A 23,913-nucleotide genomic window follows, 5' to 3' on the forward strand; every position below is an offset into this window, starting at 1 on the left:
TTTAGATTTTGAACTGAAGATGTCGCTAATCAACTTCATACCCAAGTTTCATGGCTTACCTACTCAGGAGCCTATAAAGCACCTAAGAGATTTTCAGATATCCTGTTCTTCTGTTAGGCATCATGCTGCAGATGAGATTACTATTCTGCTGATCGCTTTCCCGTTTTCTCTTAAGGGAAAGGCGAGAGAGTGGTACTACACTCAACCTGAGGCCGTGGTTACCAACTGGGATACGCTTAGGAGAGAATTCCTGGACAAATACTTTCCAGCTGAAGTTATAGACAGACTGAGGAAAGAGATCTCCTGCATCATCTAGGGAGAATTAGAGACCCTCTACGAATACTGGGAACGTTTTAGGAACCTCTTAGACTCATGTCCCCACCACAAGATTGATGAGATGGTGTTGATAGTTACTTCACACAAGGTATGAAGCCTCAAGATAAAACTACATTAGATGCTACAGATAATGGCTCTCTGAAGAAGTACACGACGGCAACAGAAGTGTGGCAGCTGATTGCCGATCTAGCTGAGTCCACTCGGAATGCCAGACACTGGAATTATCGTAAAGTCGTTGTGGAGGTTTCCTCTAGCAGTGAGACCACTGTTTTCATACAGGCTGTGTGTGAGATGACCAAACTACTACAGCAGATAAATCTGAATCAACAACAATCTCAAACCCCTCACCACAACATAGTCAACAACTGGTTCCTCAGAGAGTATGTGGGATATGTGCTGATTATAATCATTACACTGATGAGTGTCCACAGCTCCAACAAGAGGACAACACCTTGGCAGCTACTCACAATTTCTATGATTGCCTAAACCAAAGCTCCTATTAACAAGGCGACAACTACATCCAAGGTGGGAACTATAACCAAAGTTGTCAAGACAACTCCAACCAAGGCTGGAGAGATAATTCCAACCATGGCTGGAGGGACAACTATAACAGAAGAGGCAGAGACAACCAGGGTATTCAGAGGTGGAATAGTAACAATAACAGACAGCAGAACCAGAACCAGCCTTACAGAGTGCCTTACCTAAGGCAATCCCAATCACCTCAGAACAACCAACAGCAGGCCCCTGAAATCACCTACCCCTCTTCTTCTAATGACGAGTTGCTTCATTCCCTTGCACAAGGACAGAAGACCATGGAAAGCACACTTAACGGTCTAACTTCTGCTATACAAGCTCTCGTCTCCCAGATAGGATCGTCGAGCACCTCTAATTTTCAACCTGTAAGCTCCAATGGGATTCCTTCTCAACACTTACCCAATCCCAAGGTTGGCATCAATGCCATCACTTTGAGGTCTAGAACTACACTGCAAGAGAGGAACCAGGAGGAGCCAAGGCCAAAAGAGCACGCCCCAGATGCAGACATGGTTGAAGTGGAGGATGTTGAAGAGGAAGATGAAGTGCAAGACATGGTTGAAGAAGAAAAAATTCAACCAAGGAATGGAGAACCCAAGAAAGCTAAAGCTGGAAGAGATGCCATTCCTATCCCATTTCCACACCTTGCAAGGAAATCCATAAAGCAAATGGAACTTGATCCCAAAATAGTAGAAATCTTCAAAAATGTTGAGGTAATAGTTTCCCTTTTTGATGTTATTCAGCAAGTGCCTAAATATGTGATGTTTCTAAAGGATTTGTGTATACATAAGGATAATATTAATGAATTAGAAACTATTCCTCTAGGTAGTTCCATATCTGCTTTAATGGGGGATATACCTGAAAAATGTAGTGACTCGGGACCATGGATGGTTAACTGTACCATTGGGGGTGTAATATTTTCTAACTGCATGTATGATTTAGGAGCGTGCATGAGTATTATGCCTTTGTCCATATATGATGCTTTGAGACTCCCTCCTTTAAAAAGGTCGACAGCTCGTTTTATGTTAGCAGATAAAAGCATTATTACAGTGGTTGGAATTGCTGAGGACGTGCAAATGAGCATTAAGGGGCTCACGTTTCCCATTGACTTCTATATCTTGGAAATGCCCCAAATGACTCAGGAAAATCGTCATCCATCTTGCTCGGAAGACCATTCCTGAAGACTTCAAAGTTCAAGTTGGATGCATTCTCAGGAACCTATTCCTTTGAGATAGACGGCCGAGTAGTGAGCTTCAATCTGAATGAAGCTATGAAGCACCCTCCGGAAGACCATTCTATCTTCCAGTGCGACATCATCGATGAAATAGTAGCTACAGTTCACCAAGAAGAAGTATAAGAGATACACATGGAGCAAGGTCTAAGTGTGGGGACACCCTCTGAACACAATGAGAACACCTTGCCATCCTCACTAGCTTAAGACGATCCAGTACCCAATCAGGAGCAGAATTTAGAGTTAAAACCCCTTCCACCCCACCTCAAGTATGCTTACCTTGAGAACAATCAGAAGCTCCCAGTTATCATTGCAAGGGAACTCACATCCCAACAGGAGGAGCAGTTGCTTAGTGTGTTGAGAATACACAAGAAAGCAATTGGGTGGAGCTTGGCGGATATAGTAGGCATCAACCCTCAAGTTTGCGAGCACAGAATATTTTTAGAAGAGGGAACAAGGCCTGTTCGTCAACCCCAAAGAAGATTAAATCCCACCATCTTAGAAGTTGTCAAGAAGGAAGTGACCAAACTGTTGGAAGTAGATATCATTTACCACATCTCAGACAGCAAATGGGTCATTCCAGTGCAAGTGGTGCCCAAGAAGTCTGGAGTCACAACAGCGAAGAATGATCAAGGAGAGCTCATAGCAACTAGAGTGCAGAATTCCTGGAGGGTGTGCATTGACTATGATGAGCGGATAATTTATACGCTTTTTGGCATTGTTTTTAGGTAGTTTTTAGTAGGATCTAGCTACTTTTAGGGATGTTTTCATTAGGTTTTATTCTAAATTCATATTTCTGGACTTTACTATGAGTTTGTGTGTTTTTATGTGATTTCAGGTATTTTCTAGCTGAAATTGAGGGACCTGAGCAAAACTCTGATAAGAAGGCTGACAAAGGACTGCTGATGCTGGATTCTGACCTCCCTGCACTCGAAATGGATTTTCTGGAGCTTCCGAACTCCAAATGGCACGCTCTCAACGGCGTTGGAAAGAAGACATCCAGAGATTTCCAGCAATATATAATAGTTCATACTTTATTCGAGATTAGATGACGCAAACTGGTGCTCAACGCCTGTTCCATGCTGTATTCTGGAGTCAAACACCAGAAAAACGTCACAAACCAGAGTTAAACGCCAAAAACACGTTACAACTAGGCGTTTAACTCCAAAAAAAGCCTCTGCATGTGTAAAGCTCAAGCTCAGCCCAAGCACACACCAAGTGGGCCCTGGAAGTGGATTTCTGCATCAATCACTTATCTTTGTAACCCTAGTAGCTAGTTTTAGTATAAATAGAACTTTTTACTATTGTACTAGTGTCTTATGACCACATCTTTGGACGCCTAGTCCTTAGACCAGGTCCTTCTCCCTATTTTCGAATTCATATCACATTTTTGGGGGCTGGCCATTTGGCCATGCCTGGACCACTATCACTTATGTATTTTCAATGGTGGAGTTTCTACACACCATAGATTAAGGGTGTGGAGCTCTGCTGTACCTCGAGTTTTAATGCAATTACTACTATTTTCTATTCAATTCAGTTTATTCCTGTTCTAAGATATTCGTTGCACTTCAACATGATGAATGTAATGATCCGTGACACTCATTATAATTTTCACCTATGAACGCGTGACTGACAACCACTTCCGTTCTACCTTAGACCGAACGCATATCTCTTGGATTCCTTAATCAGAATCTTCGTGGTATAAGCTAGAATTGATGGAGGCATTCATGAGAATCTGGAAAATCTAAACCTTGTCTGTGGTATTCCGAGTAGGATTCAGGGATTGAATGATTGTGACGAGCTTCAAACTCGCGATTGTTGGGCGTGATGACAAATGCAAAAGAATCAATGGATTCTATTCCGACATGATCGAGAACCGACAGATGATTAGCCTTGCTATGACAGAGCATTTGGACCATTTTCACTGAGAGGATGGGATGTAGCCATTGACAATGGTGATGCACTACATACAGCTTGCCATGGAAAGGAGTAAGAAGGATTGAGGGAAGGCAGTAGGAAAGTAGAGATCCAACAGGGACAAAGCATCTCCATACCCTTGTCTGAAATTCTCACCAATGATTTACATAAGTATTTCTATCCTTATTTTATATTTTATTTATTATTAATTTCGAAAACCATTATAATCATTTAAATCCGCCTTACTGAGATTTACAAGATGACCATAGCTTGCTTCATACCAACAATCTCTGTGGGATCGACCCTTACTCACGTAAGGTTTATATATTACTTGGACGACCCAGTGCACTTGTTGGTTAGTTGTGCGAAGTTGTGAAGAAAGTGCTGAGTTAGTAGATGCGCATACCAAGTTGAATGCCATTATTAGAGATCACAATTTCGTGCTCCAAGTTTTTGGCGCCGTTGCCAGGGATTGTTCGAGTTTGGACAACTGACGGTTCATCTTGTTGCTCAGATTAGGTAATTTTATTTTTGTTTTATTTTCAAAAATTTTTCAAAAATCTTTCATGAAAAATTTTCCTTTTGTTTTCAAAAATTATTCTAAATTTTTAAGAATGAATTCTAGAGTTTCATGGTAACATGTTGAAGCCTGGCTGGCTGTAAATCCATGTCCAAATTCTTTTAGATTGAGGCTTCCACTTGTCAACATAAAAGGCATGTATATAGAGTTGGATGAAGTATCAACTGTTGCATGCCTGATTTATATCCTAAAGCTGGCTAGCTATTAAGCCATGTTCAACTCCTGGATCGGAGCTTTAGGCTAACATTGAAAGATTCCTGGAATTCTTATTAAAAATTTTGAATTTCTTATTTTGTTTTTATTTTTTTTATGTGTTTGAAAAATATAAAATAAAATACAAAAAAATTTATAAAATCATAAAATTCAAAAATATTTTATGTTGCTTGTTTGAGTCTTGAGTCAATTTTTAAGTTTGGTGTCAATTGCATGTTTTAAAAATTTTATGCATTTTTTGAAAATTCATGCATGGTGTTCTTCATGATCCTCAAGTTGTTCTTGATAAGTCTTCTTGTTTGATCTTGATGTTTTCTTGTTTTGTGTCTTTTGTTGTTTTTCATGTGCATTTTTGCATTCATAGTGTCTAAGCATTAAAGATTTCTAAGTTTGGTGTCTTGCACGTTTTCTTTGCATCAAAAATTTTTCAAAAATATGTTCTTGATGTTCATCATGATCTTCATAGTGTTCTTGGTGTTCATCTTGACATTCATAGTGTTCTTGCATGCATTCTTTGTTTTGATCCAAAAAGAAAAGAGAAAAACACAAAAATGACGTTTTATTTTTTCTCTCTCATCGTTAAAAATTCAAAAATAAAAAAATATATCTTCTCCTTATTTCTCTAAAAATTTCGAAAATTTGAGTTGACTTAGTCAAAAATTTTCAAAACTTAGCTATTTCTTATAAGCTAAGTCAAATTTTCAATTTTAAAAATCTTATCTTTTCAAAATCTTTTTCTTATCTTATTCATGATTTTCAAAAACTTCACTAACAATTAATGTGATTGATTCAAAAATTTGAAGTTTGTTACTTTCTTGTTAAGAAAGGTTCAATCTTTAAATTCTAGAATCATATCTTTTAGTTTTTTATTAGTCAAGCAATTAATTTTAATTTTTAAAAAAAAATAAATCTTTTCCAACCATATCTTTTTAATTATATCTTTTTATCATATCTTTTTAAATCATATCTTTTCCAAAAATTTGATTTCAAAATATCCCTTCTAACTTCTTATAGTCTTATCTTTTCAAAATTGATTTTCAAATCTTTTTCAACTAACTAATTGACTTTTTGTTTGTTTCTTATCTTTTTCAAAACCACCTAACTACTTTCCCTTCTCTAATTTTCGAAAATTCCTTACCCCTTTTTAAAATTCTTTTTTTAATTAATTATTTCAAATTTTAATTCTAATTTTATTTCTTCCTTTAATTTTTGAAAATCACTAACTTATTTTTCAAAATTAATTTTCGAAAACTCCTCCCTTTCATCTTCTTCTATTTATTTATTTATTTACTAAGACTTCTCTTCATCTCAAGAATCTGAACCTATCTTCAACCTTGTGTTTGGATTCTCACCTTTTCCTTATTCTATTCCCTTTGTCTTCTACTAACATAAAAGAATCTCTTTACTGTGGTAAAGAGGATCCATATTATTATTTTCTGTTCCCTTCTTTTTCATATGAGCAAGAGCAATGACAAGAATATTCTTGTTAAAGCAGATCCTGAACCTGAAAGGACTCTGAAGAGGAAACTAAGAGAAGCTAAATTACAACAATCCAGAGACAACCTTACAGAAATTTTTGAAAAAGAAGAGGAGATGGCAGCTGAAAATAATAATGCAAGGAGGATGCTTGTTGATTACACTACACCTACTTCCAAGTTTGATAGAATAAGCATCTCAATCCCTACCATTGGAGCAAACAATTTTGAGCTGAAACCTCAACTGGTTGCTCTAATGCAACAGAACTGCAAGTTCCATGGACTTCCATCAGAAAATCCCTACCAGTTTTTAATTGAGTTCTTGCAGATCTGTGAGACTGTTAAGACTAATGGAGTAGTGATAAACCACTATTTTATGATTCATATTTTGTTAAATTGTGTGGTTTTATCAATTCTTTGCCCACTTATTCATATGATTTGCATGTAATTACAATTCCTTCCTAAAAATACTCTATTATTGAAAACATGCTTCTTTGGCTTTTATTTTCTTTTATTTAATCCTCTCTTATTACCATTAGATGCCTTGATATGTGTGTTAAGTGATTTCAGGAATTACAGGGCAGGAATGGCTTAAAGGATGGAAAGGAAGCATGCAAAAATGGAAGGAACACAAAGAATTGAGGAGATAACCAGTGAGAAGTCACGCGGTCACATGGCTGGCGCAACCACGCAAAAAGGAAGAAATCACAGTGACGCGCTCGCGTGCCTAACGCAACCGCATAGATTGGAAGCCACATGAACGACGCGAATGCGTAGACGACGCGCACGCATGGTACGACAAACGTTGAGTGACGCGAACGCGTGGACGACGCGGCCGCATGACGTGCACAATCTACAGAATTTTAGAAGTCGATGGCAGAGTTTCTGGGCCAGATTTCAACCCAGTTTTTGGCCAAGAAACACAGATTAGAGCCAAGGAACATGCAGAGACAGTGAACAACATTCATTCCGCATAATTTTTAGTTTTTAGATCTGAATTTACTCCTCCCCTAGGTTTACTCACTTGAACATTCATAATTAGGATTTTGAAGGTTTTGGCTTTAGCTTTTGAGAAGAGTCTACCTCCGGTACTAGTCATTATATTCTGTTATTTACTTTTCATTTATTCTTCCATATTCCTAATTCCTCCATAGTTGACATTTGATTATTTTCACAAGTTATTAATATAGACTATTTTTATTTTCAATTAATCCCTTTCATTATTATTTATTATGTCTTCTTTTATTTTCCCCATTGATTCTGTGAAGTTTATAATTATGATGAGTGAGTAGTTCTATAACTTGATTGGGAGATGATTGAAAGGAAACCTTGAGTTGAATAACTCAAGAGAGAAATTATAATTGGGTTTATTGTTGGATCACCCTCTAATCATTGACACTAGTCCTTCCCAAGGGAGAAGATTAGGACTCGGGACTAGAAACAACTTTCCAACTTGCTTGACTTTCCTTTACCTAGTAAGGGATAACTAAGTAGAGCAACTTCCAATTATTAATTAATCTTGAGAGTACTTCAACAAGAATAGGGCTTCCAACTAATCTACTCCCAGTCAAGGCTTTTATTTAAAATTAATTAAATTTTCTAAATTAATTTCCTGTTTATCAACTCAACCATTTTTGAAAACACCTGATTGATAAAATAGCACATCTTTCTGCAACTCGTTGGGAGACAACCTGGATTCATACTCCCAGTATTTTAATTTCAATATTGTGACAACCCTTCTAAATTGATAAGCGGATTTTCGGCTGATTAAGGACTGTACTTGCAACGTATTTCTATTAATAATTTCTTAACTCGCCAATTTTTGCCACGTCAATTTTTAGCGCCGTTGCCGGGGAATTGCAACAGTGTGCTAATTTATTGATTGGAATTTATTTAATTGCAATTTCTTCTTTTTATTTTGTCACTATGAGCTGTACGTTTCTTTTGTTAAATGACGCGTTCACTTCCTGATCCAAGCTTGCCAGTATTTGACCCTGAGATTGAAAGAACTATTTCACGTATAAGGCAAGCTCGGCGTCGACGAGTCCTCTCTGAGGATGAACCTGAAACATCATCTAAGGAAGAAACAAGCTCTCTCTCTACTGATCTAGTTGATTTACGTGCAGGTGACATGACAGCACCAAGGAGAGTCACTATCCAGGAGGAAGGAGCCCTGATTTTACACTACAACCATTCCAGGCACACCACCCAGCAGTGGCTGTGGATTTTGAAATAAAGTCTTCGCTACTCAACTTGATGCCCAAGTTTCATGGCTTACCTGCTCAAGAGCCTATCATGCACCTTAGGGATTTTCAGACTGCTTGTTCTACTGTTAAGCGTGATGGCACTGATGAAACTTCCATTCTGTTAAAATCCTTCCCATTCTCTCTTGAGGGAAAGGCAAGAGAGTGGTACTACACTCAACCCAAAACAACTGTTTCCAACTGGGATACGCTTAGAAGAGAATTTTTGGAGAAACTCTTCCCAGCTGAGGTTGCCGATAAACTGAGGAAAGACATGTCCATGATTGTTCAGGATGAATCTGAGACTCTCTATGAATACTTGGAACGCTTCAATAATCTTCTAGAAGCATGTCCCCACCATATGATTGACAAGATAGTGTTGCTCGGCTACTTTACACAGGGCATGAAATCTCAAGATAGGACCACATTGGAAGATGCTAGTAATGAGTCTATGAAAAAGTACAAGACTACGGAAGAAGTATGGCAATTGATCAGTGACTTAGCTGAATCTACCAAGAATCACAGGTATAAACAAAGTCGGTCAAGAGCTGTTGTAGAGGTATCCACTAGCAAAGAGACTGCTGCTATAGCTCAGAGCTTATGTGAAATGACTAACTTGCTGAAGCAGATGCAGCTAAGTCAACAACAGGCTCAGCAAGTTCAGCCTTCTCCACCACAGCACAGCTAGCAGTTGGTTCCACAAAGAGTATGTGGAATCTGTGCAGATTACAGTCATTACACTGATGAGTGTCCGCAACTCCAACCGGAAGACCACACTGTAGCAGCCACTCAAAACTTCTATGACCACCCCAATCAAGGGTACAATCAAGGTGGTAGGTGATAAACCACTATTTTATGGTTTATCTTGTGCTCAATTGAGTGGTTTTTATCAAGCCTTTTCCCACTTATTCATATGATTTGCATGGTTTTACATTCTCCTTCCCGATTTTGTGCTATAATTGAAAACATGCTTCTTTGGTCTTATATTTGCTAATATTAATCCTCTCTTATTACCATTAGATGCCTTGATATGTGTGTTAATCGATTTCAAGGATTATAGGGCAAGAATAGCTTAGAGGATGGAAAGGAAGCATGCAAAAGTGGAAGGAATACAAGAAGTTAAAGGAACTGAAAAGCTGTCAACCTGACCCTCTCGCACTAAAACGATCATAAATTGAGCTACACATGTCCAAATGACGCGGTTCTAGTTGCGTTGGAAAGCTAATGTCCGGGGCTTCGATTTGATATATAATTTGCCATAGTGGCCATACTGCTAGACAACGCGAATGCGTGTTCTACGCAGACGCGTCACAGTGACGAAAAACCAGCGTAACTAAATTCGTAAATAGCGACTTCTGGGCTGTTTCTGACCCAGTTTTCGGCCCAGAAAACACAGATCAGAGGCTATAAAGTGGGAGAATCCATTAATTCATTATCATGCTTTCATAATTCACTTTTTAGGATTTAGATGTAGTTTTTAGAGAGAGAGGCTCTCTGCTCTCTCTTAGGATTTAGGATTAGGATTTTTAGAAATTAGGGATTTATCTCGTCTTCATATCAGGTTCAATATTCCTTTATTTTGACTTCTCTTCTACTTTGAGATACTTTAATGCTTTTATTTGTATTTGATTTATGTTATCCAATTGGCTTATGAATACTGTCCATGTTAGATTTTATTGCTTTGAATGTATGTTATTTGAGGTATTTCAGATCTAAGATTCATATTTAGCTTTTTTATATTATTGGCTTTAATTGATTAACAGGAAGCTCTTGAGTTATCAACTATTCATGATTGATTGTTATGTCGGCTAATTAACTGGAATTCCACTAACTCTAGTCTTTCCTTAGGATTTGGCTAGGACTTGGGAAATCTAACCAATTAGTTCACTTGACTTTCCATTGCTTACGCAAAGGTTAACTAAGTGGGATTAACTTCCATTCTTATAGGAGTAACTAGGATAGGTCTTCCGAATTTTCATACCTTGCCAAGAGTTTATTTTATAGTTAATTATTTATTTTATTTGTCATTTAATTTACTTGTTCCTCACTTTCACAACCCCAATTTACAAAACCCATAACCAATAATAAGAACATACCTCCCTGCAATTCCTTGAGAAGACGACCCGAGGTTTGAATACTCGGTTATCAATTTCAAAAGGGTTTGTTACTTGTGACAACCAAAATGTTTGTAAGAAAGGTTGATTGCTTGGTTTAGTAACTATACTTACAACGAGAGTTTACTATAACTTCTAAACCGTCAATCTTCCAAAGGTACTTTCCAAAGGATGCCTATAAGAGAATGCCATTTGGCTTGTGCAATGCACCAGCTACTTTCCAAAGGTTCATGATGAGTCTTTTCTCTGACCTTCTTGAGGACTGTATGGAGGTTTTTATGGATAATTTTAGCGTTTATGGTGATTCCTTTAGCCTTTGCTAATAGTTTATCTAGAGTACTAGATAGATGTGTCAGTACAAACCTTGTATTGAATTTTGAAAAATGTCATTTTATGGTAAGACAAGGAATTCTACTAGGACATGTTGTGCCTAATACTGGCATTTCTGTAGATCCAGCAAAGGTGGATGTTATTTCTCGTTTGCCTTACCCCTCCTCTGTGAGGGAAGTCCGTTCGTTCCTTGGCCATGCAGGTTTTTACCGAAGATTCATTAAGGACTTTAGTAAGGTAGCACTTCCCCTATCCAGGTTACTGCAGGAAGATATCGAGTTCGAGTTCAGCGAGGATTGCAAACAAGCGTTTGATAAGCTGAAGACTGCCCTGACTCAAGCTCCAATTGTGAGAGGACCTGACTGGAGCCAGTCATTCGAAATCATGTGCGATGCTTCCAACCATGCAGTAGGAGCAGCACTGGCTCAACGTTAAGGTAAAGATCCTTTTGTCATTGCTTATGCGTCTAAGACTTTAGACACTGCTCAGTCTAACTACACTATTACTGAAAAAGAGCTTCTTGCTATTGTTTTTGCTCTGAATAAATTCCGAGCCTATTTACTTGGTGCTAAGGTAGTAGTGTATTCAGACCACGCAGCTCTAAAGTATTTATTAGCTAAAAAGGAATCCAAACCAAGGCTTATACGTTGGATACTGCTACTACAAGAATTTGATTTAGAAATAAAAGATAGGAGTGGTAACCGGAATCTAGTGGCAGACCACTTGAGTCGCCTTGAGCACATTAAAGATTACTCCACTCCTATAGCTGATAATTTTCCATTTGATAACCTACAAGCAGTATCTGAGGTAGTCCCTTGGTATGCACCTATCGCTAATTATCCAGTTAGCCGCACTTTTCCTCCAAACTTTACTAAGCACCAAAGAGACAAGCTGAAAAGCGAGTCTAAATATTATATATGGGATGACCCATATTTATGGAGATGTGGTGCTGACCAGGTAGTTAGAAGGTGTGTGCCTCAATCAGAATTCCAGTCCATTTTAGAGGCCTGTCACTCATCTGAGGGTGGAGGACATTTTGGCCCTCAAAGAACAGTTAGAAAAATCTTAGACTGTGGATTCTGGTGGCCTACTCTTTTTAAAGACGCTGCTGAATTTTGTAAATCTTGTCCCCCATGCCAAAGGTTTGGTAATATATCCCAGAGGGATGAAATGCCTCAACAAATTATGCTTTTCTGTGAAATTTTTTATGTTTGGGGCATTGACTTCATGGGTCCATTTCCAAATTCTAATGGCCATCTTTATATACTGTTAGCTGTAGATTATGTTTCTAAATGGGTGGAAGCAATTCCTACCCGTACTGATGATGCTAACACTGTTGTTTTCTTTGTTAGAAACCACATTATTTGTCGCTTTGGATCACCACGAGCAATCGTGAGCGATCAAGGCACCCATTTTTGTAACAGGAGACTAACAGGATTACTGAAGAAGCATGGGATCATTCATAAAGTAGCAACAGCCTACCATCCTCAGACTAATGGGCAAGCCGAGGTGTCTAACAGAGAGATAAAGTGCATATTGCAGAAGATAGTCAAACCTCATAGAAGAGACTGGAGCACCAGGCTACAAGATGTACTCTGGGCATACAGAACAGCATACAAGACACCCATTGGGATGAGTCCTTTTCACTTAGTCTATGGAAAGGCCTGTCATCTTCCATTTGAAGTGGAGCACAAAGCTTTTTGGGCAGTAAAGGAGTGCAAAATGGGATTTGAGAAAGCCGGAGCCGAAAGGAAGTTGCAACTGCAGGAATTGGAGAGCCTTCGCCTAGAAGCTTATGAGAACTCAAGGCTGTACAAGGAGAAAATGAAAGTTGTACATGATCAACACCTCAAGAGGAAAGATGACAGGCAAGCTGCGATCAAGGTGGGAAGGTCCATATAGAGTCGAGAAGGCTGAGCCGTACGGAGTTTTTCACCTAAATTACCCTTCAAGCTCTGAACTCATCAAGGCCAATGGACATCGTTTGAAGCTCTACCATGGTGAGAAGGTGACAAAAAAAAAGGAGTTAGATATCTTCCTCTTGGAGGATCCACTAGCAAATGAAAAGTCCATCTTAAGGACGTTAAAGCAAAGTGCTAGGTGGGAGACAACCAACCACGGTATGATCGTTCTTCTTCTTCTCCTTATCTTCCCTTATCTATAACTCTTCTCCGTACTACTGCCTATATCTTGCACCTCATCTGCATACTGCATTTGCATAAAAAAAATTAAAAAAAAAGAGAGAGAAATCGCACGCGACGTGCCAGCGTCGCCGACGCGTCCGCGTCGCATAAGCAGTGGAAATAAAGTAAATTGGACAAAGAGTTGTGCAGGAATATGGCTGGAGGCGTGCCTTTGGCACAATTTGATCCATGCGACCGCGTGGATGACGCAACCGTGTCATTTGTAATTTGGCCTCCCCACACGTCCGTGTCAACCACGCAAACGCGTGGCCCTGCAATTCGACGTAACAAGGGTGAATGGCCGAGAGTTGAGCTGGACTTGGGCTGCACTTGTGCTAGTCGCACAAGTCCTGCCACGCGAATGCGTGCCTACACGTCCGCGCCGTTATCACCATCTGGCCATCCATGCGATCGCGTCAACCACGCGATCACGTCACTTCAAATTCTGGCAAAACACAATTTAAACAAAGAGTTGTGCGAGCGCGAAGCTGCCCTCGTGCCACTAGCGCAAATCACGTCACGCATCCGCGTGACCGACGCGTCCGCGTCACCTCACTTAAGGCCTTTCCACGCGACGGCATGCCCCACGCGTCCGCACCGTTTGCACCGCCCAACTCATTCAAATCTGCCAGCCTGTTTTATCTTTTCCTTCCCCTCCATTCTTATTTCTTTCTTCCCTTTTCCTTCTTCCTCCCCTCTTTCTCTCTTCTACCACCTCTCTTCCACCACCATTATCAAGGTTTTTCTTCTCTCTTCTTCTCTCCTTACTTTTTCATTCTTCTTTTTCTTATCATGTTTTCTTTTTCTTTTTCTTCTACTTTCTCTAACCATGTTTTCTTTTCCTTTTCCTATTCCTCCTATTGGTGTTGGAATTTTATTTGGGTCATTATTTTTACATGTTGCTTATGAATTGTTTGGGATTTGTTTAAACAATTATATATTTTTTTATAGGGTTACTTGCATGTTCTAATTGATATTTTCCATACCTTATTTAATATGCATGCTATGTGTTTGTGAAAACGCCCATATGGCATTTTGCACTATTTTTGGATTTCTTTTAAATCTACTACTCTAAATGCCTGCTTTTCACAAAACCCCTTTTCTATTTTATTACTTGAATATAATTGTTTTTACAAACATATTATTAATTTGAGAGACTTGGTAATCTAATTTGGACATTGAATGCTTAATCTATACTACTCGTGCCCTTTGTTGGCATACCAATAAACACCTTGCATTCAATTTTCCTCATATGCACTTGCTATGTTTCCATTGTTGATTTGCCACATGTAGTCATGACCATGTGTTCACATCATTATCCATAACTGTGCATTGATTACCACCTTTCCTATTCTTTTCCTTGCTATAACCCTTGAATGCTAATGTCTTTCCACGTTTTCTTTCAGGATAGTGGTGCACAAAATTGTGATCATCAATGGCGCCATCAACATGGTACGCTCAATTACAATCTCAACTCTTTATCACAACTTCGCACAACTAACCAGCAAGTGCACTGGGTCGTCCAAGTAATAAACCTTACGCGAGTAAGGGTCGATCCCACGGAGATTATTGGTATGAAGCAAGCTATGGTCATCTTGTAAATCTCAGTCAGGCGGATTCAAATGGTTATGGAGGATTGATAACTAAAAGATGAATAAAACATAAAATAAAGATAGAGATACTTATGTAATTCATTGGTGAGAATTTCAGATAAGAGTGTGGAGATGCTTTGTCCCTTCCGTCTCTCAGCTTTCCTACTGTCTTCATCCAATCCTTCTTACTCCTTTCCATGGCAAGCTGTATGTTGGGCATCACTGTTGTCAATGGCTACAGTCCCGTCCTCTCAGTGAAAATGTTCAACGCGCTCTGTCACAGCACGGCTATTCATCTGTCGGTTCTCGATCATGTCGGAATAGAATCCAGTGATTATTTTGCGTCTGTCACTAACGCCCCACAATCTCCAGTTTGAAGCTCGTCACAGTCATTCAATCCTTGAATCCTACTCAGAATACCACAGACAAGGTTTAGAACTTCCGAATTCTCAAGAATGGCCGCCAATGGATTCTAGCTTATACCACGAAGATTCTGATTAAGGAATCCAAGAGATATCCACTCAATCTAAGGTAGAATGGAGGTGGTTGTCAGGCACACGTTCATAGGTGAGAATGATGATGAGTGTCACGGATCATCACATTCATCAAGTTGAGGAACAAGTGATATCTTAGAACAAGAATAAGCTGAATTGAATAGAAGAACAATAGTAATTGCATTAATACTCGAGGTACAGCAGAGCTCCACACCTTAATCTATGGTGTGTAGAAACTCCACCGTTGAAAATACATAAGAACAAGGTCTAGGCATGACCGTGAGGCCAGCCCCATGATCTAAGATAGCATAAGCCTACTCGAAGATAGCTACCCCGATGAAAATACAATAGTAAAAGGTCCTATTTATAGAGAACTAGTAGCTTAGGATTTACAAAAATGAGTAAATGACGTAAAAATCCACTTCCGGGCCCACTTGATGTGTGCTTGGACTGAGCATTGAAGCTTTCATGTGTAGAGACTTTTCTTGGAGTTAAACGCTAGCTTTTGTGCCATTTTGGGCGTTTAACTCCCACTTCTGTGCCAGTTCCGGCGTTAAACACCGGGCAGTCTTGAGCTGATTTGGAACGCCGGTTTGGGCCATCAAATCTCCGACAAAGTATGGACTATTATATATTGCTGGAAAGCCCAGGATGTCTACTTTCCAACGCAATTGAGAGCGCACCAATTAGGCTTCTGTAGCTCCAGAAAATCCACTTCGAGTAAAGGGAGGTCAGAATCTAGCAGCATCTGCAGCACTTTTTCAGCCTCTGAATCAAATTTTTGCTCAGGTCCCTCAATTTTAGCCAGAAAATACCTGAAATCACAAAAAAACACACAAAATCATAGTAAAGTCCAGAAAAGTGAATTTTAAATAAAAACTAATAAAAATATAATAAAAACTAACTAAAACATACTAAAAACATACTAAAAACAATGCCAAAAAGCGTATGAATTATCCGCTCATCACAACACCAAACTTAAATTGTTGCTTGTCCCCAAGCAACTGAAAATCAAATAGGATAAAAAGAAGAGAATATACAATGCATTCAAAAAACATCTATGAAGATCAGTATTAATTAGATGAGTGGGACTTTTAGCTTTTTGCCTCTGAACAGTTCTGGCATCTCACTTTATCCTTTGAAGTTCAGAATGATTGGCTTCTATAGGAACTCAGAATCCGGATAGTGTTATTGATTCTCCTAGTTAAGTATGATGATTCTTGAACACAGCTACTTTATGAGTCTTGGTCGTGGCCCAAAGCACTCTGTTTTCCAGTATTACCACCAGATACATCCATGCTACAGACACATAAATGGGTGAACCTTTTCAGATTGTGACTCAGCTTTGCTAGAGTCCCCAATTAGAGGTGTCCAGGGTTCTTAAGCACACTCCTTTTGCTTTGGATCACGACTTTAACCGCTCAGTCTCAAGTTTTCACTTAACACCTTCACGCCACAAGCACATGGTTAGGGACAGCTTGGTTTAGCCGCTTAGGCCAGGATGTTATTCCTGTAGGCCCTTCTATCCACTGATGCTCAAAGCCTTGGATCCTTTTTATTACCCTTGCCTTTTGGTTTAAAGGGGCTATTGGCTTTTTCTGCTTACTTCTCCTTTTTTTTTTGAATTCACTGCTTTTTCTTGCTTCAAGAATCATTTTTATGATTTTTCAGATCCTCAGTAACATGTCTCCTTTTTCATCATTCTTTCAAGAGCCAACAATTTTAACATTCATGAACAACAAATTCAAAAGACATATGCACTGTTCAAGCATACATTCAGAAAATAAAAGTATTGCCACCACATCAAAATAATTAATCTGTTATAAAATTTGAAATTCATGCAATTCTTCTCTTTTTCAATTAAGAACATTTTTCATTTTAAAAAGGTGATGGATTCATAGGACATTCATAACTTTAAGGCATAGACACTAAGACACTAATGATCATGTAATAAGACACAAACATAGATAAACATAAGCATAAAAATTTGAAAAACAGAAAATTAAAGAACAAGGAGATTAAAGAACGGGTCCACCTTAGTGATGGCGGCTTGTTCTTCCTCTTGAAGATCTTATGGAGTGCTTGAGCTCCTCAATGTCTCTTCCTTGCCTTTGTTGCTCCTCTCTCATGATTCTTTGATCTTCTCTAATTTTATGGAGAAGGATGGAATGTTCTTGGTGCTCCACCCTTAATTGTCCCATGTTGGAACTCAATTCTCCTAGGGAGGTGTTAATTTGCTCCCAATAGTTTTGTGGAGGAAAGTGCATCCCTTGAGGCATCTCAGGGATTTCATGATGAGGAATCTCCTCATTTCCATGAGTGGGATCTCTTCTTTGCTCCATCCTCTTCTTAGTGATGGGCTTGTCCTCATCAATGAGGATGTCACCCTCTATGTTAATTCCAACTGAATTACAGAGGTGACAAATGAGATGAGGGAAGGCTAAACTTGCCAAGGTAGAGGACTTGTCCGCCACCTTATAAAGATCTTAGAATATAACCTCATGAACTTCTACTTCTTCTCCACTCATGATGCATATTACAAGAAAAACACCCATTCAGGTACACTTGAAAAGTGTAGCTAAAAGTGAAAAAAATGATGCCTTAGGCTACGGCTACGCTTTTTGGGCTATGGCTACGCTTTTTGGGGTGATTCCTATTCAGCCGTTGCCTTTTCTCAAAGGCTACACTTTTCTGCACCAAGGGCTACGCTTTTGGCGTTTGGGAATAGGCTACGTTTTTCAAGTGATGCTGTCCAGGACCAACGACTACGCTTTTCAGCTTTCATTTTTTCAGAATAGGCTACGCTTTTCAACGCTACTGCATCACTTGTAAAGCGTAGCCACATTGTATACCATAGCTACTTTTTATAAGTGTTGCCTTAGATCCCTCTTCTTTTTTTTTATACTATAGCTACTATATATAAGTGTAGCCTTAGATTCCTCGTTGTTTTTTTCTTTGTTTTCTATATATATATATATATATATATATATATATATATATATATATATATATATATATATATATTCTAATAACTTTTTTTTCTAAAACCTAATATTTAGTAATATGATTATATATATAATCCTATTTTTTAATTAAATTAGTCAAAAATTATAAAATAAAAATAAATACATAATAATACCATACAATATTCTTTAAATAATAAAAATTATCCTTTAACAAAATATATTTGTAATGAACTAAAAATATTGGGATGATCATAAATGAGTATTCATACATCTCACACTAAATTAAACATACCCATATCAAAATATACATTAGATCACTTAGAATTTATTACTACTAAACTATAAAAAACCAAAATATTGTATCCTACACAAGTATCTTCTAATAAAAGTTATTAATCTTCTGATAGAAGAGAAAAAAAACAAATTGATGTCAAATAGAGCACCTAACATCTGCGACTGAATTGAACATATATTGAAACAAATTCTTGATGAAGACCGGGCGAGCAGAGAGCAGAGCAGCATTGGCGGTGTTCCCAGTTCCAAATGGAGACTCGATCTAAATCATCGGCGGTTACCATTCATGGAATGCATCAGATGCAACTGGATCTTAATGCTCAATCTGCAGCAAATCAACAATTCATCATCATAATAAATAACTTCAAACAAATTCACTACCAAATCGAGAATCAAATAAACATGCTAATTGTGTACATTCCAAAAATAATGTAGAAGCCATGTCACACCCCTAATTATTGCCTGCATTCATATTACACTACATATATTACTTTTGCAACTCAATCAAACTCAGTTCATTAATAGAGAACTATGATCGGAATCTTAAATTGGAATGAACAAAATAAAAATGGACATATCAAAGCTGCATCTTCTGGTGCATAGCTTTGGTTATAGCTCTCTTCATTTCCCTTCAAATAAAATATCATTCAATTGAGTAAGTCATTTTCTGGAAATACTAATTGCAAGTCTTCATTGTCTCTATTAACTTGAACTAGAACTGCAGCCTTGTACACAAACATCCCAAATATGACCGGCACAAGTTAAAATGAATGATATATATTAATGCAAATGAAAGGGACATGCTACAACCCTTTATCAACAACTCCAATGAATCTTCTAGGTCCTCACTTCTTATACCAATCCTTTTTCATGAGAACTTGTTCATCAAAATAAGGGATGATCAAAATAGGCCCCTTAGTAATTATGAAATTGTAAACAAGTTTGAGTTTTACTTCTTGGGCTTCTTTTTTCTAAATATCTGAGCAACAGATTCAGTAGAAAGGTTATCTACATGTTGATACAATAGTCAAAGGTACAAAAAATTGCATTGCAGATTATATCAGTTTAATTAAATACCATAACAATCATTGGAAAAATAAAGCTGCTATTTTCTTCTCATCCACATAGAGAAGCACCTACTTGAAAAGAAATCACATTCGCTATAGAAAATTAAATAAATGCAAATCAAACCTGAAAATGACTCCAATCTCATAACTCACAGCAGCCTCCACATCATAAAGCAACAATAAAAATCATTGGGAGATTCAAAGTTACAATAAATCCTGCCACAAAGTATACTAGTAAAAAGGTTTCCTTTTAGTCACAATTTAATATACCCTTCCCAATTCCCAAAAGATGCCCTTCCTATAAGAAATATACTAGCAAATTCAAAGTTAAAAAGTTACTCAATAATCCCTGAAGACAACTCTAAAATTGGAACTAGAACTCCAACTCTGTTTGGCACGAAGGAATCAACTTGCTTTACTTGTAATCAAGCATTTCTTATAGCTGTCTTGTGCAAAAAAGTTAAATTAAAATAAGGTAGGTACATAGCTTAAACCAGTAGCTATGACAATGCAACTAAAAGAAAGAGTAATGCTAATTTCAGCTCTGGGTTGTAAACCAGTTTTTTCTTCATTTGTTCAGATTCTTTAACTGTGGTAGTGTTTAGCTTTATTCCAAGTTCAGCTGCAGTTGTCACAATCTCCATGGGAAACAATAACCTGTTTATAGATCAGTCAACTACAAAACTTCATTTAATATCAGCTCAAACCTTGACAATTATTTCCATCATAAGGTACAAAATTCTTCTTGCTTATTTTCATACAAAAATAAAAATAGCAATAATAATCATCATTATCATGCAGGAAAAAAGTTGATAGCATTATTTGGTAAGCTTCTCCCTTGGAGTTCATGGGCTTGATACCTTAAACCATATTAAATCTGTAGCCCCACCATGCTTGATCAGGTTAGGAGAAGCTATGAATACATTTTAGTCTATTGACAATCCCTCAATCTCACAAACTTTGATCTTCTACATGTAAAACACTAATATGTATTATGCAAGTCACTTAAGAAGAATAAACCACGGAATCAAAAAGAAACTATTTCCTAAGTGTGCATTATTTGACTGCCTATGCAATTGGGTAGGAAAAAAAATCATATATATTTTTAATATATTTCAAGAGTCCATACAGTTGAACCAATTAAATGCTAACTAAGCCATGCATATCCAAAGAATTCAACGCCCATTTGCATGCAGGTATAGCATATATAGATAAAGGTACAAAATGAAGTACCCTTTAACTTAATCCAAATGGAAGCTTGCATTTTGCATCACAGTTAGTCTGTAATGGTAAAGTTTAGTACTTGCCGTCCAAACATGAATATAAAGATGAAGAGAAGCTCTTGAGTTACCCTGAAATACCACTTGAAGAGAAGCTCTTTAGCAGAAGCTACACTTACTAATAGTTTCTCCTCTTTTCCGATTAAATGTCACTGAGAGAAAATGAAAGTCTGCTGCTCGGCATTGATCATGCAGTATAATGCTAAAACCCCCAATTCCTATCAGTGGTATATCCAGTAGCTAACACCCCCAAATAAAAACCCTAAATCGGAATCCCAAACCTCTCAAATTTCACAGAACCATAAAATCAGAACCACAGGAAACCATCAAATAAAACCAAAGTCAATTCATGACAAATTGAATAAAGAACAAAATTAGAATTCAACACTAATAATAACAAGCAGCGGTCAAATGCGATTCTGCACGAGAAAGCTTCTAACACAGACAGCACGGCAGAAATTGAACCAGACATAGAAAAACCCTAATTAAATATGAAATTGTGATATAGAATCCTAATTAAATTTAACCCTAATTGCAGAGTATAGCATAAATTTTTTTTCAATTGGCAATTTTACTATGGTGGTACAGGGTGATCAGCAGAGCATATAAAAGTGCCGTTAAACATCTCACTTACCTTATCATGTGAAAGAAGTTCAAATGAAGGACCAAAATAGCACTCACAGAGATCTTCCACTACTTGTACAGTAAAATGGACTTCAAGTGACAAACTGACAACTGATTAATCAAAACAGATATACGTGAAAGAGAATAAAAGAAAGATTATAACTGAGGGCTAAAAATATTATGAAGCAGGCAGTGAAATTAAACAGCCTTCCTTGCAGAAATTGGACCTGAGTGGCTAACATTACACTGGGGGCCTTCTTCAAAAGGAAGATTGAGCCCAGCTGCAACAACTTGAGCTATGTGTTTTGTTCTTGATAATGGGGATTAGGAACCCTAATAACCTAATCACACTCAGCAGAAATTGAAAATCTCAGGAAATCAACTGAAAGCACAAAATAACATGCAACACCAAAATAAGTCAACAAATGGATGTCGAGAAAGGACACAGGCACACAACACAGTAGAAATTAGAACTATATGAACTTCTAAATTTACTAGCAAACATGTTGATTAGCAAAATCTCACAGCACTGAATACAAGTAGGACCGGCAATTTACTGCACTGAACACAAGTAGCAAAATCTCCACCAATGCACATAACACATAGTTCAAGAATACATCAAGTTACACAAGTAAATTGAAGCAAAAGTTTTAAAAAATTGAAGACAAATTAAGGAATAAAACTTCATAAATTAGTGCATCAATCAGAAACTTTTTCACCTCCAAATTTTGAGAAATACAGTGCTGCTTACCTCTGGAATGGGCTGTCGGATTACATATTCCATGGCAACACCAATTAAAATCCTCCAAGTGATCTTGCACTACATATTGAAGACTAATAATAAGAATTGAAAGTATTTCAAAACTCAAATGCCCCTGCACTGTTTTGGATTCCATTAATACAAATTACATAACAAGAACAGGAACTCTATAGCACAAATTCAATCGTACACAATAGAGGAACAAAAAAGCTTTGCCCCTAATGCAATAATAAAACCAGAGAGAATACAGAGCAAAGCATCCATTCAATTCACGAAACTATGAAGTTAGAATTCACATTCTCTGAGAAACTCACCTTCGATGAAAAGAGAATCGTGAAGTCTACGACACGAAGTCCACGAACAGTAAAGCCTCCTATTCCTACTACAGTCCACGAGTTCACCTGCGCCACAACACATCATCACCCAAATTATTGTACCAAATCCCAAATTAAAAACCCTAAAATCGGAACCCTAAAATCGGAAATTCAATACATACCTTCTCGATGATGGTGAGCGCAGAGAGGACGATGCCGAGCGCAGAGACGACGATGGGGAGCATGCAGCGACGATCAATGCAGAAGGGCGTATAGAAGCGATGGTGAGTGGCAAGTGGTGAATGCTGAGTGGTGAATGGTGAGCGGAGAATAGGAGCGACGGTGAGTGGCGACGGAGAGTGGCGAAAGTGATGAGCTGAGTGGGGGGCGAAGGTGATGAGCTGAGTGGCGAAGTGCGATATGATGATCAGGGTGATGAGCTGAGTGTCGCACTTTCGCGAACGAAGTGTTTTGGAGAAAAGGAAAATTGAAAAAGAGACAAAAAAATTTCACTGAGGTTTCTTCTTTGACGGTGAGAGGGTTTCTGAAAGCTACTAAGTGTGAGTTTTGAAGGGACAAAAATTTACCAAGTGTTAAGCTTTTGGTTTTAGATATATTAGGCATTATTTTTAAAGTGTATCCAAAATAAATAGACTATCCTTTAAAAATGTTCTCTTTGATACAAAAAGTGAATCCATAGATATTAACATACGGCTACGCTTTATAAGTGATTTCTATAATACCTAAGGCTACACTTTTTAAATGATGCCAGAATTGTGTTTCCTTTTCTCTTATAAAAAGGCAACACTGAGAAAAGCGTAGCCTATTCTATGAATAGGCTACGCTTTTCAAATATAGCTTAAAAAAAGTGTGGCTGAATGGGTATTTTTCTTGTAGCATGATAGCCCGGTCTATAGTAACTTCGGACCGGTTGCTAGTGGGAATGATTGAGCGTTGGATAAACTCCAACCATTCCCTAGCCACGGGCTTAAGGTCATGCCTTCTCAGTTGAACCGGCTTCCCTCTTGAATCTCTCTTCCATTGAGCGCCCTCTTCACAAATGTCTATGAGGATTTGGTCCAACCTTTGATCAAAGTTGACCATTCTAGTGTAGGGGTGTTCATCTCCTTGCATCATGGGCAAGTTGAGTGCCAACCTTACATTTTTCGAACTAAAATCTAAGCATTTCCCCCGAACCATTGTAAGCCAATTCTTTGGGTCCGGGTTCACACTTTGATCATGGTTCTTGGTGATCCATGCATTGGCATAGAACTCTTGAACCATTAAGATTCTGACTTGTTGAATGGGGTTGGTAAGAACTTCCCAACCTCTTCTTTGGATCTCATGTCGGATCTCCGGATATTCACTC

At 38.0% G+C, this 23,913-nt stretch overlaps 1 protein-coding gene across 14 annotated transcripts; it reads right to left on the reverse strand.

Moving 5' to 3' along the window:
- Positions 1-18,425: 18,425 nt before the first annotated feature.
- LOC140173440 (uncharacterized) lies at positions 18,426-23,132 on the reverse strand. Of its 14 annotated transcripts, XR_011862262.1 has the most exons (5): positions 22,727-23,129; positions 22,545-22,631; positions 22,222-22,350; positions 19,691-21,852; positions 18,426-18,824 (listed from the first exon to the last, which is right to left on the reverse strand). XR_011862262.1 is itself a non-coding variant. In XM_072196909.1 (4 exons), the coding sequence occupies exons 1-4, from the start codon at positions 22,787-22,789 to the stop codon at positions 18,813-18,815; spliced, it is 231 nt and encodes a 76-aa protein (XP_072053010.1). In that variant the 5' UTR covers positions 22,790-23,129; the 3' UTR covers positions 18,426-18,812. The 14 variants fall into 14 exon arrangements, 6 of the variants coding, with proteins under 6 accessions (XP_072053010.1, XP_072053007.1, XP_072053006.1 ...); XR_011862266.1 differs by lacking the exon at positions 22,222-22,350 and having other exon boundaries at positions 19,691-21,811; positions 22,727-23,132; XR_011862261.1 differs by having other exon boundaries at positions 19,691-22,290.
- Positions 23,133-23,913: the final 781 nt, after the last annotated feature.

This window comes from Arachis hypogaea, chromosome 6 (genome assembly GCF_003086295.3).
Source record: "Arachis hypogaea cultivar Tifrunner chromosome 6, arahy.Tifrunner.gnm2.J5K5, whole genome shotgun sequence".
NCBI classification, from domain to species: Eukaryota; Viridiplantae; Streptophyta; class Magnoliopsida; order Fabales; family Fabaceae; genus Arachis; species Arachis hypogaea.